The sequence below is a fragment of the Scomber japonicus genome, chromosome 3 (genome assembly GCF_027409825.1).
Source record: "Scomber japonicus isolate fScoJap1 chromosome 3, fScoJap1.pri, whole genome shotgun sequence".
Taxonomy (NCBI): domain Eukaryota; kingdom Metazoa; phylum Chordata; class Actinopteri; order Scombriformes; family Scombridae; genus Scomber; species Scomber japonicus.
This window is the reverse complement of record NC_070580.1, coordinates 27,496,602-27,513,225: the sequence shown is the minus strand read 5'-3', so window position 1 is coordinate 27,513,225 and position 16,624 is coordinate 27,496,602. Positions and strand designations below refer to the sequence as shown.

Sequence of the window (16,624 nt, the reverse complement as noted above, 5' to 3'; positions counted from 1 at the left end):
ATGTTAGAGCAAAAGGTTACTGAAAGTAAACTGTAGATGTAAATGATCATTTATAAAAACTAATATAAACAACTTTGGTTCTAAATTTAGCTTATGACACTTTCAGATCATGTAAAAAAGTGATTTTAATTAATTGAATTATTTATTTGAGGTTAAATTATTTATTATAATTATTCGGCTATCTACAAACTACAATATTAACAGAGTATATTGTCAATTGTTTTTTGCAGTATGAAAGAGGAAAGGAATGTGACTGGACTCATAAGTTGAAATTGAACACATGTACATGAGTAGTGCCTTACAGTGTCAAGTTATTTATGGTACAAGTGTACATGCTGTACATGTGCCTAAATATGATTCCATTTGGTACATACTGTTCTCTTGTCATGTCATGAAGCTCTTTTGTGAAAGGTTGAAATACTCTTTTTCTGCCAGCAGGTGGTGCCTAATTACCATCATAATAATAAAGAACTAGAATGAGCCATTTCCTGAGGAAAATGGTGCAATTTCAGCTAGCTGATAAGTAATCTTATGGATAAGTTTCCTACACAGTGGAAGGTATATTCAAAAAGCTAAGATTGTTTCTAAAAAACTTAGTTTGAAGACAGGAGGAGACAAGGTGACAAGGGAGTTTGTGACAATGTATTTCACTATCAGTATATCAGCATATATGCTTTTGCATTTTTGTCACCTTCAACTCTACTGAGGTCTTCTTTAGCAGGAATCAAACTCATAACTGTGGGATCTAACAGAGGTACTAACATGGTAACATTATTAACCACTGGACAATTTGGTTATAGTATTTAAGACAAAATATGACTCTTTTTCAATTTTCATCATGGCTTCATTAGAGTTGTATATGATATAATTGAATGTTGTTACATGATAAACACATAAAGCAACTTAGCTCCTAGGAACAGTATTATGAGGAGCTCTGCCCTGAGATAGTATTGAACCAACCTTGCAATTTAACAGGGAATGCTGATAATTACCTGGGATTAACCACACAGCCAGCAGGGGGTCCCTGAAATATAGAGCATAAATTCACATTTTGTTGGAGAAATTTTGATTTACTAACTTCTAACTCAGAGATTTGAAGATCATTAGTGGCAATACGACCATCTGAGAATGAAAATGAACACAGTGTAAGAAGGAAGAGAGAATCTACAAGTTTATAAAACAATTACACTTTGTATTGCAGTCAGTAAGAGCCAGACAGTCCCTATCAATTAAGGAATAGTATTAGAATAGTACCCCTTTGGGAAATAGATTTACATTTTGACAGAAAGGAGGCTCGTGGTAACATGTTGAGGTATATGTGTTTAAAGAGTTAAATCTGTGGGAGTGAGAAATGTTTACATTTTCTTTCTGGTCTAAAAATATCTCAGCTCTCCCCTCTGACTGATGAGATCTAAAAAAAAAGCCCTCACTTGGGATTTAAGTCCCTCCAAAAGTACAACAAGTATCATAAGTAATCAGATTACACCCTCAGGAATCAGATTAAACTCACGCCAGGTCAAACTTTTATCTGTCTGTCCAGTTGTCCCCCGGCTTGCAGACTGCAAATATGTTTTCACTGATTTGCAGAGAAAATCCTCTTTTTATTCTGTTTTTATTCAGCTGCAGCCTCACTAATCCTCGAACTCTCACCAGACTCCACACAAATATTTCATCGTTTCAGAGTTGACTCTAAAAACATTGCTGCAGGACTCGTGTCATTATGTGAGGAGATTTCACTCACCATAACAGCAAAAAGAGAAGGTTGGGATAGTTTCACAGTGAGCAATATCTCCACTGTGGTTTAAAGAGACATTTTGACCTTTGACCTGAATACTCAAACACTTTTCTTGAAGAATCATAAAAAAGGAATTGCAATTTACTTGACTGATTGAGTGTGATGGTGATGGGAAGGAGGTAGGTGGTCGTTCAATAGTAGGCCCGAAGGACAGAGTGCAGAGGAGTGCAGTTGAACACACTCAGTGGAACACAGCTCGAAAGTTCATTGGTCAGCTGTGGGGTGGTGATGTCAGAATTGAGAATGAAGGGTTTTTGACAGCGTGGGAAAGGGGAAGTGACGGAGAAAGCAGATGGAAATAGCAACGTTCACCCATGATATTTAAAGACAGAGTATGATGTTATAGATCTTCCTCATTGAACTTCTTCCAAAGATCCATTTAAGTGAGCAGGGACCAAAACAATGTTTACAATACAGAGATTTTGGCAATTAGACTTAACCAATGCGAGACATCTTCATAAGCATACGCCCTTAAGAAGATAGGACAGGAGCTTACCATGCTGAGTATGATTCAGTTTTGAGAGGAGAAAAGGAAAATATATTAAAACACAAGTTTAGATGACCAATGGCCCATTTGTTGGAGAGAAGAGGATGAAATTCCATGAATAGCTGTGGAAGTAGCAGCACCCATCCCAAGGGAGTGACCTGAGTACTGCAGAAAGCTTAGACCACATTTAAGAGCACCTGGCTTGGTTATGAATAAAACAGGATTTAGTCACGGGATGATGACTATCAGGCTTTAAAAAGGGAGGAGATGATGGGTCAGAATTTTCTGAGCTTTAAAAATGTTAATAAAAGGATAGAAAAGTGAATCAGTGTGATCCATAATAATGGAACAAGCACCTTTTGTTTCTACACAATTTGAAAGAAACAGAATTTTGGATGAAAGGTTAAGTCAGAGAATGAAACATTGATTTTTGTACTGAATGAATCAGAAATGTCAGCTACACCCCAACACCTTAGAAACCCACAATGGTTATTAAGTAGTAACAAGCCATGACGGAGAATAGAAAGCATTTTGTGAGGACCGGAGAGAGTAACAGGCTAGAGACTGAGGAGGAGACTTTTACTTTGCCTTATCCCCAAACCTTGTGACTAGATATAACTACTCATTGGCACTATTTACAACAGTGAATAAACCATATGAATTGTGACTTAAATTGTTAAGACAAATGATACATCTTGGTGTTTCTTTCAAACCATGTCTTACTTTAGCATCATCATTTGAAATATTAATATACATTTGTACAAAATTAGAGAGTAATGAAAAAAACAAAGCATTATTCGGGTGATAAAACTTACATGTCAGTCATTTAAAAAATACATAGTTACTTAAGTAGTGCAGTCTGTCTGGACAATGTACACAGATAAAGACATAAAACATTATGAAAGAAAATATCACCCTCTTCTAATGCAAGCTGTAACCAAACTGTCCAAATTAAGTGTGTGTTTATAAGGGTTTATAATGAGTGAGTGAGTGACAGTCAGTATGGGTGCATGACTGAGTTAGTGAGTTGGTTAGTGAATGAGTGAGAGAGAGTGAATAAATAAATAAATGAATGAATGAGTGAGTGAGTGAGTGAGTGAGTGAGTGAGTGAGTGAGTGAGTGAGTGAGTGAGTGAGTGAGTGAGTGAATGAATGAATAAATGAATGAATGAATGAATAAGTGAGTAAGTGAGTGAATATCAGTGAGTGAGTGAGTGAGTGAGTGAATATCAGTGAATGAGTGAGTGAGTGAGTGAATGAATGAATGAATGAATGAATGAATGAATGAATGAATGAGTAAGTGAGTGAGTGAGTGAATATCAATGAGTGAGTGAGTGAGTGAGTGAGTGAGTGAGTAAGTGAGTGAATATCAGTGAGTGAGTGAGTGAGTGAGTAAGTGAGTGAATATCAGTGAGTGAGTGAGTGAGTGAGTGAGTGAGTGAGTGAGTGAGTGAATATCAGTGAATGAGTGAGTGAGTGAATGAATGAATGAATGAATGAATGAATGAGTAAGTGAGTGAGTGAGTGAATATCAGTGAGTGAGTGAGTGAGTGAGTGAGTGAGTGAGTGAGAGAGAGATTGAGTGAGTGAGTGAGAGAGAGATTGAGTGAGTGAGTGAGTGAGTGAGTGAGTGAGTGAGTGAGTGAGTGAGTGAGTGAGAGAGAGATTGAGTGAGTGAGTGAGTGAGTGAGTGAGTGAGTGAGTGAGTGAGTGAGTGAGTTCTGAAAAGTGAAACAGTGAATAGAGACTGATTGAGTGGGTGGATGAGAGGGTTCACTGACTTACCCCACTCAAAAGTCCATTAGTTTCTTAGCAGACTCAACACATTGGGTTGACTGATGTCATCTTTTTCTGTCTGACATTCTGTCTTCTGTGACAGGATGTTGTCCAGTCTTGCCGGGGTGCCTCTCTCGGTTCTTCCCTGAACTGCAAATTACACACTGCTACATGAACAGCAATGGGACATCATTTATATAAAATAGTAGTCATTTAGAGAGATTACCACAGCAAAATGAAACTTGCCATGAGAGTTGGAGCATCAGAATCAAAAATCCGGCACAAATTAATGTCCCTGAGCCTTGTTTAGTCTGTCTTTGGTGTTGAGAATACTTTTTACTCAGAACTACCCCTCCCAAATACCAAATAAGTAAGTTTAGAATTATGTGATTGTTTGGATAAGTTTGTACACCGGTAATCAGAACATTAAAGTAATTCATCCGAAACATTAACATGATGATGGTTGGCTTTACTTTTTCCATTTTAGCTTTTTTTTTTGGCCCATGAGAGCTCTTGTAAACAAGGCTGCTGTCAGATCCTTGTGTCCACACATACACTACAGCCCGCCTACTCCCCAGCCCCACCACTTCCTCCACAGCTCTCACACTTGTGCTGTTCTTTCACTCTCATCAGATATGCAATGTCTCACCATTGCAGGAAGATCACACTTCAGTTGCTAACTAAGGATAAAGCGACACCAGGATCGTATTTCAGTGGATGGTAAAATATATATATACATATATATACATATATATATATGTGTGTATATACATGTATTCCTCACATCTTACAGCATTTTGTGTGAGAAATACTTTTTAACTTTTTTGAGGGACAGTGGATCACAGTACAGCTGCATGCAGTGGCTATAGCAACTTGCAGCGATGTCATCTCAACTCTCTCACAACAAAGATCAGCCACGCATTAGAAAGTCCCTCTCTGACTCTTCTCCAACTTCATCCACTGCCACCACCAAGAGCCTGAGGGTAAGGCTTGATTGTTTTTAATCATTTCACTGTCTGTTTAGTTAAGGAGGAAATACCATAGCTGACATTATGCAAACACCAACTTTCTAAGCTCAGCCAGTGTCAAACAAATACCTCTTTAACAAACTGCTTGTATTTATGTTTGTTTCAATACTTTGCCACAGAACCTTAGGACAAAACCTAAATAAAGTAATCTGTACTCATGATATAACAAGTCAGTGGAACATTATGTGTAATGTTCTTTTGCTGCCTCATTTGAAATGAACTTGAATCCCTTTTTTGGTAAACACAGTTTACTCATGACAGCTGTTGGGACCCAAATTAACATTTTATTCTAATGTTACTATCATTATTGTTTCATTTGTCTAATGCAATGAAGTAAAACTATATAAAGGCTGAATATCATCAGAAATGGAGTAATCAGTGACTCCTCAAGTGTGTCTTTTGTAACATTTATTGACAATCATATACAAAAACTGTGGATGGTGTTGTTTCTATTTATCAATTTGATTAAACTGTATCCTATACATGCTGATTTAGCAGAGAAAAGCTGTTTCTACAACTTTACAAACAGTTTTTTAGGGAATCTGCCTATATTCTTAAATGCTCCCAGACGCCCACATTATGTGTTTTTATCTCTCATAACATTTTGACAGTCCCACTAATAACTCACAAAAACTATGAAACAAAGTTGTGCATTATTGTGCATGAACAAGGCAGAACAAAACTGTAAAAAAAAGAAGTAAAGGAAAAACTGTAATGAGCAGTTAGTCTTATCTGTTCATGTAAAGAATCCATGGATAGAGAGACACAGAGAACATCAATGAGGCAAAGAGAGAGAGAGAGAGTTAGACAGGAAGAGAGGATGAAGAGAGAGCGAGAGAAAGAAAGCAGGGGGTGAGAGACAGGATGACAGAGAACAGAGGAGGAGGAGGGATAGAGTGCTTAGGACTGGCTTGTGGGAACTCAGACACAGTATTTATGGATGTTTATCTCTCAGCTAGTCCTACGGGAAGCTCACATTTTCCACTTGGGAATAGCTGGTCAGCAGACAAAAAGTTCCTTATGGGATGTGACGAGGATGGGGGACAGCTCAGTGACTCTCACATACGTGGGACAGTGTTGCAAAATCCTACTTTTCTGTTTGCATCTGTTTATATGTGATGTCCTTTAATTTAAACCAGAGCTCTTTTTTCAAGTCTGAGTACCATTAATGACCGTTTACTAAGCACATCCAAGTGTCCAGAGTGAGAGCTTTAAAGGAGCTGACATCAGAGTCTGGTGAAGATCCAGGGGTCTTGTAAATGTCTTAGGAGAGACATATCACTGTTTACACATATCTTAAAGGCCTGTTTCTTCTTTGCAATAATCCATGTGCCTTTTCCATGATTTAGTAACTGTTTGAGCAAGGATAACGCTCTGAATTTCTTTCATTTATGTGACTGTCACAGTAAGTCACTATGTCTTAAAAGAAAGAATTAGGCAAAATGCACAAAAATGCAAAATAGATCTTCATGTACTTTCTTAGAGGTTATGTCAACAGGAATAAGTTCAACTTCAGCATTTATATTTCTCTGATATATGCAACAGTAATTCCTACAGGCAACATAATAAAACTGAAAGAGCAAGTTATATCAGCTTTACTTAATATAATGAAAATGCATTTAATGATGGAGATGGGCCCAGCATGTTCAGAGGGGTTACGGTATGAAAACATGATTTCTATTCTCTGTGTATAGTGGGAGTTTTTAAATATTGTATTAAAGCCTTAAAGGATTTTGAATGGCTTTGTTGTGGCACTGAATACACTTTCAGTTGCTTGTTTGAGATGGTTATGCCTCAAATCTTTTGCTCTTTTCAAGTTTCAATGCACTTATTGTAGAAGATGTTTTAAACAAAGGCACCAAATTAGTATGATGTAATCCAAGGTAACACCTATTGCCTATATGTACTGACGAATTAAAGGACAAGTTGAATAAATGAGGGGAGAAAAATAAATAAATAAAATGAATGGTCCCATGAAATAGTTTAAGTTGTGACTGTATGGTGACTTGTATAATCTATTCAAGTAGCAATTAAATTATTCTGGTGGCTCAGGGTACAAGACACTTTATGTTGTATTTCTCTTTAATTCATCAGCCTACATCAGCATATTTGATTGGCATTTACACTACTGTACTTTTAATGTAAAATCAAAGTTTTGCTGATCTTTGCCTTACAGTCATTGAAGCACTGCTTTATGTTGTGTCATTTTTTAATTGTGTGAGGAACTACTTTGTTGATGCTCCTACTTTGTTCTCCTGCTTGAAAATCTATCATCATAGAAACTGTACAACCCTTCCAACTTTAGCAATAATGATCAAATTGTGATGGTCTCTGCCAGAGTTATTACCTTTTTTGGCTGTGTTTAGTTATTTGTGCTTGTCAGTTTATTTGAGGGATCATTTCCTCTCTCCTGCTTTAACTGGGCTTGGTATTTCTGACTGCAATAAAGCTTGTCTTGGAAAACTGAAAACAAGGTCTTTCATGAAGACGTCCTGATAATGTTACAAATACACAAGAGATTCTTGTCTTATAATACTTTGAAGTTAATAATAATAATTGTACTTTCTGACATTGTACATGAAAATGCCCTGTGTGTATCTCAACTATCATTTTACGATGTTATGCAGGAAAAATGCCTGCACAGTACAAACTACAATAGAGTTTAGTACATTGGACTAAATGAATATCACATCATGACCAAACAGCCTGTCAAACAAAAGATAATGTCAAGCTGTGTTATGTCATTATTTGAGTAGTAATGAACATCTAGTGAAGTACAGAACAGGGTCACGATGAGGTTGGAGGACTTGTTTATGCCATGTAAGGTTTAATCTTCTGGAATGTCCTCATGAAAACCTTACACTGGAGTTGTTGCATTTTTAACCTTGGTAACACAGCCAATTTTAAAACACTTCTCCTCTATTTCAGCATGAGCGACTGTCTAGGTAAGCCTCATCTCATTTAAATTGCACCATCAATACATGCACGACTTTCTTTATTGTCACCTAAGGGGATATCGTGAGCTATCAAAATGACTCAGTGATATTAAACTCTGACAATAAATGTGCTAAATCTGACTTTTGAATGGTTAATATGTTTTTTAATGTGTTCAGATTGAGCTCGTCTGGTTCGTCTGACGTCTCCAACGACACGACAACAAACCATGCTGAGTCTTACTTTTCACGAAGGGAGAACAGACTGTCCGCAAGGAAAAAGGCAGAAGAAGAGTCAGCAAACAATGACTATAAAAAGGCAGGTGATGCAGTTTGCATGTTGATACACACTACTTCTGGAGAGTTGTTTAGTAGTATTCTGCTGTTGCTACTTCATCAGTGGAGGAGTCTGCACTTTATTCAATCAACATATTTCAGCTAAAGCACAGCCAACATATACACAAGATGGATGAGCCCTTGTCAATTATTTGATGAGAACTAGACACACAGAATGGGCCACCTCTAAAGCATGCTACACTTCCAATAGAGCAATTTTAAAATAACACTACACAACAAAATGCATAAATACCAGAGCTGTGATGATGATTTGTAGATTCACAAAACAATTAACATCAGCCCATAACCAATCAAAAATGCTGGATACCTTTTTTGGCTTCTCATGTTTTTTAACTGCTGGTTGGGCCAAAAAAGTCACTTTTGATTTTAAGTTATAATGAGCACAATCAGTAGATCGATAGATAATGAAAATAGTTATCAATACACTGTTAAAACTACCACAGTGTCAGTGTTTGTGTGCTGAAGATTGCAAAGAAAAATTATTCTTTTGGAAATCTTAACTGTTGAATCTAAACTTAACTGTGTGTTGGTATTTTGTAGATGTATGAAAAGGCGCTGGCCACCAATCAAAGGCTCAAGTCCAGGCTGGAAACAAGTAAACAGGAACTCGTCATGATTCAGGAGCAGCTGCAGAGAGCACAGGTAACGTGCATAGTATTTAGTTAATGTGCACAATTTAATTTAATACGTGTGAAAGAACTGAAGGAAAAGTTTGCTAGAGAGAGAACTGGGACAGTTAATGAGACAGAAATGTCTCCCACATATTCCTGTGATGATATCAAGTCACAAGAAAATGATGGATGTTATAGAAGCTGCAGTGTCAATGATGTCAGGTATTGGCTCTGAATTTGGTGATGATAAGAATAAGCCCCTTTGGTCTTTCTTGGAATGATTGTGGTTTTATTGGACATTTAACAACAGACATATGTGCTCACTGTTATTACAAATGTTGTATCCATAATACTGCTTCAAGGTTCTGTGCTATGTTCTTTTCATAACCTTTCACAGCAGCAGAAGGGACGAAAGGGTGAATGTGGGTCCAACATGCTCGAAACAGAAAAAAAGGTATAAACTCATTATACTATGTTTTTAATTCAATTGTCTCAGTTCGGTCATCTTAATGATCTGTTACTGAATGCTCTTTTGAATAGGAAAGTTGGAGTCTTAAAAAGAAGATATCAGATATGGAAGAACAGGTGAAGGTAATTCTGCTATTTTATTCATTAACTTTTGTTATTTTTTATCATATTAATGTCCACTTTAATGCAGCATTCACCTTCACTCTACTTTCAAAATGTAAATATTTAACAATGTGGCAGTATCTCTTACACAGGAAAAGCTTAAGCTTATTTGGTCATGAGAAAAACAGCGAACAATCAAATCCAAACAGTGTAAAGTGTCTGTGGGACTCTGTGCTGCGGTGTTAGCCGCTCTGTCTACGGTGATTTTAGCTGACATCATTTGTCACCATTATGCTCTGCTGGCTGTGGAATGTGTGAGCACTTTGACACTGGAGCGAGTGAGCCATCAGTATTCATCTACAGTCTTACGTTCACAAATGTCTGCTGTGTTATGCCCAAGAGGATACAAACAAAAACCTCTTGTTATCTGTGAATGAGCGGTCTAAACAAACATGCAAGGCTGGTCTGAAAATAGACGTTCATAACAGAGAAGCACTGTAACATGTACAGTATATAAATGGGTAAGTCTGGTACAAGTGTGTCTGCGTGTGTGTCGGTATGTGCAAGTGTACAACAATGTGTGTGTTTGTACACGTCATTGTATTTGTTTCAGCATCATCATTTGTCAAGATAAGATTAATCTGTTTTTCTAAAGCAACTTTCCTTTGGGGACAACAGCAAGAATAGAAATGGGGAACAATGAAATAATGCAGGCTTGTGTGCAATTGGATTTTAGCTCTCATTCTATGCAGTAAATCACATTCCCTACAGGGGCTATGAACTGATTTTGGAGAAAATCTCAAAAGGAAAATTAAAAAAGTGATATGTTTAATGAATACATGTGTTTATGATTTCTCCAAGAAATGTTTTTGTGACATAATTTTATATGTGCAACTTTTAGGACTCCTCCACTACAAATCAAATGAATGAAATGAATCACAGGAGGGTTTCAACCCAAAACATATGAATACATTTTGAAGCTGTAAACAAGAACCAATCAACAGAGTTATAAAAATAACACAAAGCATGTCTGATAGACCTCTAGTGAGTCTATTCAGACTGTTTATTGACTCAACTCTTACTCAAATTTAACTCAAATGATTGAAAATGTCTTCCCTCATGGAAATGGGCCTTCAAGTTATGACAAAGGTGATGTTACTTTGATTATCTTGTGTCCTCTCTCCTCAGGTTAAAGCAGATCTTAAGATGGAGAACCAGAGACTGAAGGATGAGAATGGAGCTTTAATCCGGGTCATCACTAAACTGTCCAAGTGAGACAGGAGCAGGAAGGACGAGACAAAGAAGGAAGGCTGTCAGAGGCTGTATTTATATCTACTGTCTGTATTCTTTTTGCTGTTGTTGATGAAGATACAGGTGATGATTCTGATGCCTTTAAAAGATGACCTTTCTTTCTTTTCAATTACCAGCTGAGTGATTAAAAACCTCAGATACAAAGACTCATTTCACATCAGGTGTGAAAGAAAAGATGGTTTTAACTTCAGCCTGCCTTTAAGTGTACTGTATCTACAGTAGCAACACATTCCCAAAGAGAAAATACAATTTATAGTCATATATTCATAAAATATTTCTACATAAAGGCAAATGGGAAAAAAAATAGTCCTTGTGTTTTTTCTTAAGCTCAGTTATTACAGGATCATATTGTCTGAGAGTAAACCATCAAACAGAACTGCAGTTTCATACCAACAATATCCCTGCATACATAAATGGACAAACTACTGCAGGTATTACCATGGAAACTGCAAATATTTTGTCTTTCCATATGCAGACCCTGAAAGGCAGCTCTGAGCTGTTAGGGACAGGAGATGATAGATGAGATACATATCTCACTATCCCGAGAGCGTCATATCTGATTTAAGAGCTTTACCTTGAAATATGATGGTAAAAAATACCTGCTTTCCCCCTTAACCCTCACTATAAAAACAATCAAATGCATAAGAGGTAGTCACAGAGTGAAAAAGTGCCCTCGTATTGCCTCATGACTGTCAGCACCACCACAGAAACAGACTTACGGTATGTGAGTGTAAATGTCTAAATGGAATTAGTCAATTTATGGCCAGTGCAAAAGCTTAATAATGTGTCTTTTTTAAAAGTTCAAGTACTGTTACATTAACACAAATTCAGGATTCTCACATAAAGGATTTGGCTAACAATTGTCTATATTTTTCTTATTTCCCACAAATCTCATGTGCAGAGCCAAAGCACCAATGAAATCATCCTACTTACAAGTGTAAGCCTGTTTGATATATCTTTTTCCTGTGTGCTATAGTCCAAAAACAAGTAAAAACACGTAAATTAGCCACACCGTTGGACTGGGTGACATATTATTTAAAATCTACAGTGTAGTTTAAAAAAAACTAAAGCTCTTTGGATCAGCTTCCTAAAACTCTTTGTGGCAAAGGAACATGTCACCCAGTGCAACAGTGTGGCTCATTGACATGTTTTAATACTTGTATAGACTCAGCAGAGGTTAGATTTAATGAGTCACTGACATATATCAGATATCAGTTCAATTCTGTTTAATTTTATTTGATATGTATTTTATGACTGGTCTGACTGAAAAGGAACCATGAAAGTGGTCACAATGCTTTTGACAAACATTCATCTGTGAAGTTTTTTTTTGTGTTTTTGTATAAGCTACAGTATGTCAGTAACAAAAACATCTTGAAACCTCTGTGACTGCGATGCATTTTATTTTGATTCACAAATACTGTATCAATGGTGTGAGTGAACATGCACAATGTAAAACTGCTCCCTTTTATTTACATGCTGTATACAATGCCACCAACTGACCATTAGTGGAAAAGCATCCTCTCCTCTCCCTGAGTTAGATTACATTTACACACCACACTGGACGAGGCTACTTAAAATGCCTTTATTTCCTATGGTTACATTTTGACAACACACAAATATCTCCTGACGACATCCCATATTTTGGTTCCCTTGAGTAATTCAGTTCTACATAGAGTGATATACTTAATGAGCACAACTTTTTTTTTTTCTCGTTTTACCTTCTTTTTTTGCTGGAAAACATGAATTTTTGTAAAGAAATAGATCATGCAATTCACAAAAAGGCACACAACTATTGACACACCTCTACAACAAAGACAAAAACAAGAGTCAAGAAGAAGTTCAAGCATTTCCCTTGTCTGTGTTGCTAGGTAAGTGAGTGAGTGGGATAACAATAATCAGTTCTTTGGGTGTTCTGTATCATGGCTATGTTCACATAAGAGGACTAAAGACCGACTAAAGAGGAACCACTATCGAAGCAGCAAGGTTGGCAGTATTGCATTGCGAATGTTGTTCTGCGCTGTTTGGGTCTGCTCTGTGTTCAAGACAGCTTCTGAGACCCAGGAAGACAAGGATTTTGTTGCCTGCACTGCAGAAAAGTGACAAACTCATGTAGTCCATTAAGAGACCATCAACAAACAAACACAGGCTCTGTTGGTCCTATTGAGAATACATAAAATAGCAGACAGACTCTGATGGCAGCTCATAAAAGATTATATCAAATGAGCCCAGCCACGCCCAGCAGGTAAAGGATGATTTCACACATATTGCAGAAAAGAATGTCATGTGGCTCTTTGTCACAATTACATCTGCACTTCAATTTGACATGAAACTGTAGAGATGAATCTCCAGAACAGACTAGATATTTTAAAAATGGAAATGAGTTTGCTGTGTCTTCCTCTCAGCTCCTCAAACACAGAGAGATAGCTGCATTATAATCTAAAAGATTGACTGTCACGAAGATTACTGCGCTGTACGTTGTGAATAAAGGTTTATCACACACTAAATGACAGCGACTCAAAACAGCCGACGGGGAAAACAAATCCCCAAATTTGAAATGTCACGGTAGACAAAGCATTGATATCTCAGAGCATGCACAAGACACTGACACCACCAGCTCATCCCATTGCAATCCATTAATTAAACCGTCTGTTCATTCATAAAGTGGCAATAGTAATGGAAAGATTATTGATTGCTTAATTATAAGACTGGAGCTACTCAAGAGGACACACATCTAATTCAGCAAAGCAAAAAAAAACAAAAAAAAAACTACTGTCCAATGAAAATAATAACAAAGTTTGGCCCATTTATTATGCTAATTATTGACTTGACTCACTTCTTATGTTAAAAAATATGATCAGACATATAATAGAAGGTTTATTTGAATAGCAATAAGATGAGGAGGTACTGCTTAATGAATTACGGAAGGAAAAGGGCTGCAAGTCAGTTAAGTCATAGTCATGTGTCTACATTTGATAAAGTAAGACTTGACACCCATCTGGCAGGAATAAATGAAGGAAACACTTATGGTACAGATACAAAATCAAGGAGATAGCAAATGTTCTCCTTTTTTTTTAAAATATATACATTTTACTGGTTAGCAACCAACACAACAAGTGCAAGCAGAAATGAACAATAACAACATGACTTGTAGCCCAGGTGTACTGTAACACTGGTTTAAGCACAGACACAACACATATAAACAAGGACAGAAAAACCAGGCAATCATGCAGCATCATGGCAAAACTGAAGGGATTACCACAAATGATACAAAGCAAACCCTGCTTTATCTACGGGCATTAAAGGAGCCCGTGAACCCTACAGTGACATGGATTATTCAGACATACATTCAGTCCCATTCAGCAAAAACACATACACTTTGCAGTCAGTGCATACTTTTTTTTTCACTCAGTTTTATTATAAAAAATGACACAGAACACAAACACACATACACAATATAATTATGGTTCCTCTTTAAAACATGCTACTATTTACATCATCTTGTAAATACATGCTGTAGCTTATTAACAAGTTTTGCGCGATGCATAATGTTAACAATAGGAAGAAGTACTGTGAATGGACCAATCAGTGTGCTGCTGCTCATAAACCTGTAGTTTCATTTTTTTTTTTTTACTTCTCTATGGAATCAAAGGAAGCTTGTAATAAGTAGAGTTGTATGAGAAACTGAATGCCTATATGTAAAATGTACTGTAACCACTGAGAAACACTAAATGTTTAGATTCAAAATACTGCTGAAATGATAGAGGATCAATAGTTTATTTTGACAATCATCTATCTGATTTTTTGTGGTTTGAATTAAACTCTTTCCAGCTGGTGATTTGAAGTTGGGCATTTTTTCATTTTGACAAATATAGATTGAAGATCCCGTCGAACTTTGCTTTGGATTATATGATTGACAAAAAGCTGCAAGATCTTTACAGAAAGACTTTTTGTTGGCATACTAAATGTTTAATTCTTAATCTTGTAGGACCTCAACTTGAATTTTTAGATAAAAGAAATTGACTGACTGATGCATCAAATATGAGTAACTTGAAAATAGTTTTTGAATTATTGAACACTTGAAATTTCAGGCTGAATTTGTGAACACTCAACACTTTTTTTAAAATTGCACAGCTTGAAATCTCAAATCTCAAACAAAGGAATATTAACCACATAAATTCAGAGAGATGGTTTTCAAAGTGGAAATATTACAATGCTGTAAATTCAGGGGTATTAATATTTCAACATAAGCAGTAATTCAAATCCTTAAGCTTATTTTTCTTTTATTTCACCTCTCTGCACACCACACTAACACAGTATGTCTGTGATAAAGTTGTAACACTGCCATGTTGCAGCACTTTGGCTCCAGGATGAGTGAGCATTTCCAAACAACATGATGTACTGCAAGGCATGATACATGCTCGTTTCTGCAGCTCTATTTGGTTCAAGCAAATGGTCCTGGATTTGTATATCATAGAATATGTTTGATGTAGCTCTTGCTGTGTTTTACAAACCTGCATTTCTTTTTTAAAACTTGAATTCACATCTTAAAAAGTGCAGCTACATTTTACATTTCAAATCCAATTCTCTATAAAAATGTCATCTTTGACAGGAATCCCCATTTTATTTCACCACAAACTATTCAAGTTTTGAAGTTTACTATGTCAGATAAACTACAAAATTTGTCAAAGAAAGATATCAAATAAAACTAGTGAGATGATTCTGTTTTATGAAGCAACAGCAATATTCAAAAGAAGCATAGTCATAATTGTTTTAAACATCATTTGTGAGCCTTCGAGCAACCTTACTTCATGGATAAGTAAGGTTTTACATCCAAGTGGTCAACCCAGCCCAAGACAGATTTCAGATGGCACATTCACAATGTCCCTGACTACTTTTGAATGATATTGGCTCAACACAAAGTCCCCCTCCTATAAATAAAACAAAAGATGAAGCCTGCTGTATTTCTCAAAGTGTCATATCAGGAAAGGCACCCTTGTATTCCTGTCCTACGTTAGATCTGTCCGAAGACACATATGTGTGTTGAACCTAAATGCATAGATGTGCCTTCACGGCAACACAAGACAACAAACATCAGACAGCTGCGTCATCCCTGCCATTCTGTTTACTTCTGTATCGTGTTTCTCCTTCTCAAATGTGAAACGATAAAATGAAAACATTTATATATTTTTGAAAACATATTGCAACATGGGCCGCTGCATTCAGTGACCTTGACCTCACTCATTATCAATTAAATCTTTTTGCATTAATAGACTTAAACAGGAAATAACCCAATACTACAGTACTTTCTATTGCAAGTTATAGCACACTTAATAGCAAGATACAATACTGGGCATGGTGTATGCAGAGCAGTGGGAAGGTACGTAAAGCATGCTCTATAAACTAAACTAAAGCTTTATTCCAGCATTGTCTTCACCAAAGACTTTCATTCAGTGTCAGCACCCTAAGAATCAGTTTCTAAGTTTTCTTCAAATCAAAGAAAGACAGAAAGTCGATCATTCATGAACCAGTCACCCGATAACTCTATGCCACTCTTCTCAGCATTCACTAACGTGTGAAATGTGATGCTTAAAAGAGTTTTTTTGACTTAACCATGAATGAGCGGATATTCTACGATGTCTCTTTTTTGCTGCACAGGTTTCATGACGAGTAGTCATGTGTTAAGTCATGGGTCTCATGCAAAGTAGGGGCAGGGGTAGGGTTTCTGAGTTAGTGCATTAGCTGGTTGGTCGAGCACG

General features: G+C 36.7%; 1 protein-coding gene across 2 annotated transcripts; it reads left to right on the top strand.

The window, feature by feature from the left end:
- Positions 1–4,846: 4,846 nt before the first annotated feature.
- On the top strand, positions 4,847–10,850 carry LOC128355911 (protein phosphatase 1 regulatory subunit 12B-like). Of its 2 annotated transcripts, none has more exons than XM_053316297.1 (7): positions 4,847–5,041; positions 8,015–8,031; positions 8,200–8,338; positions 8,917–9,018; positions 9,388–9,441; positions 9,528–9,578; positions 10,746–10,850. In XM_053316297.1, the coding sequence occupies exons 1-7, from the start codon at positions 4,940–4,942 to the stop codon at positions 10,830–10,832; spliced, it is 552 nt and encodes a 183-aa protein (XP_053172272.1). In that variant the 5' UTR covers positions 4,847–4,939; the 3' UTR covers positions 10,833–10,850. The 2 variants fall into 2 exon arrangements, with proteins under 2 accessions (XP_053172272.1, XP_053172271.1); XM_053316296.1 differs by having other exon boundaries at positions 9,385–9,441.
- Positions 10,851–16,624: the final 5,774 nt, after the last annotated feature.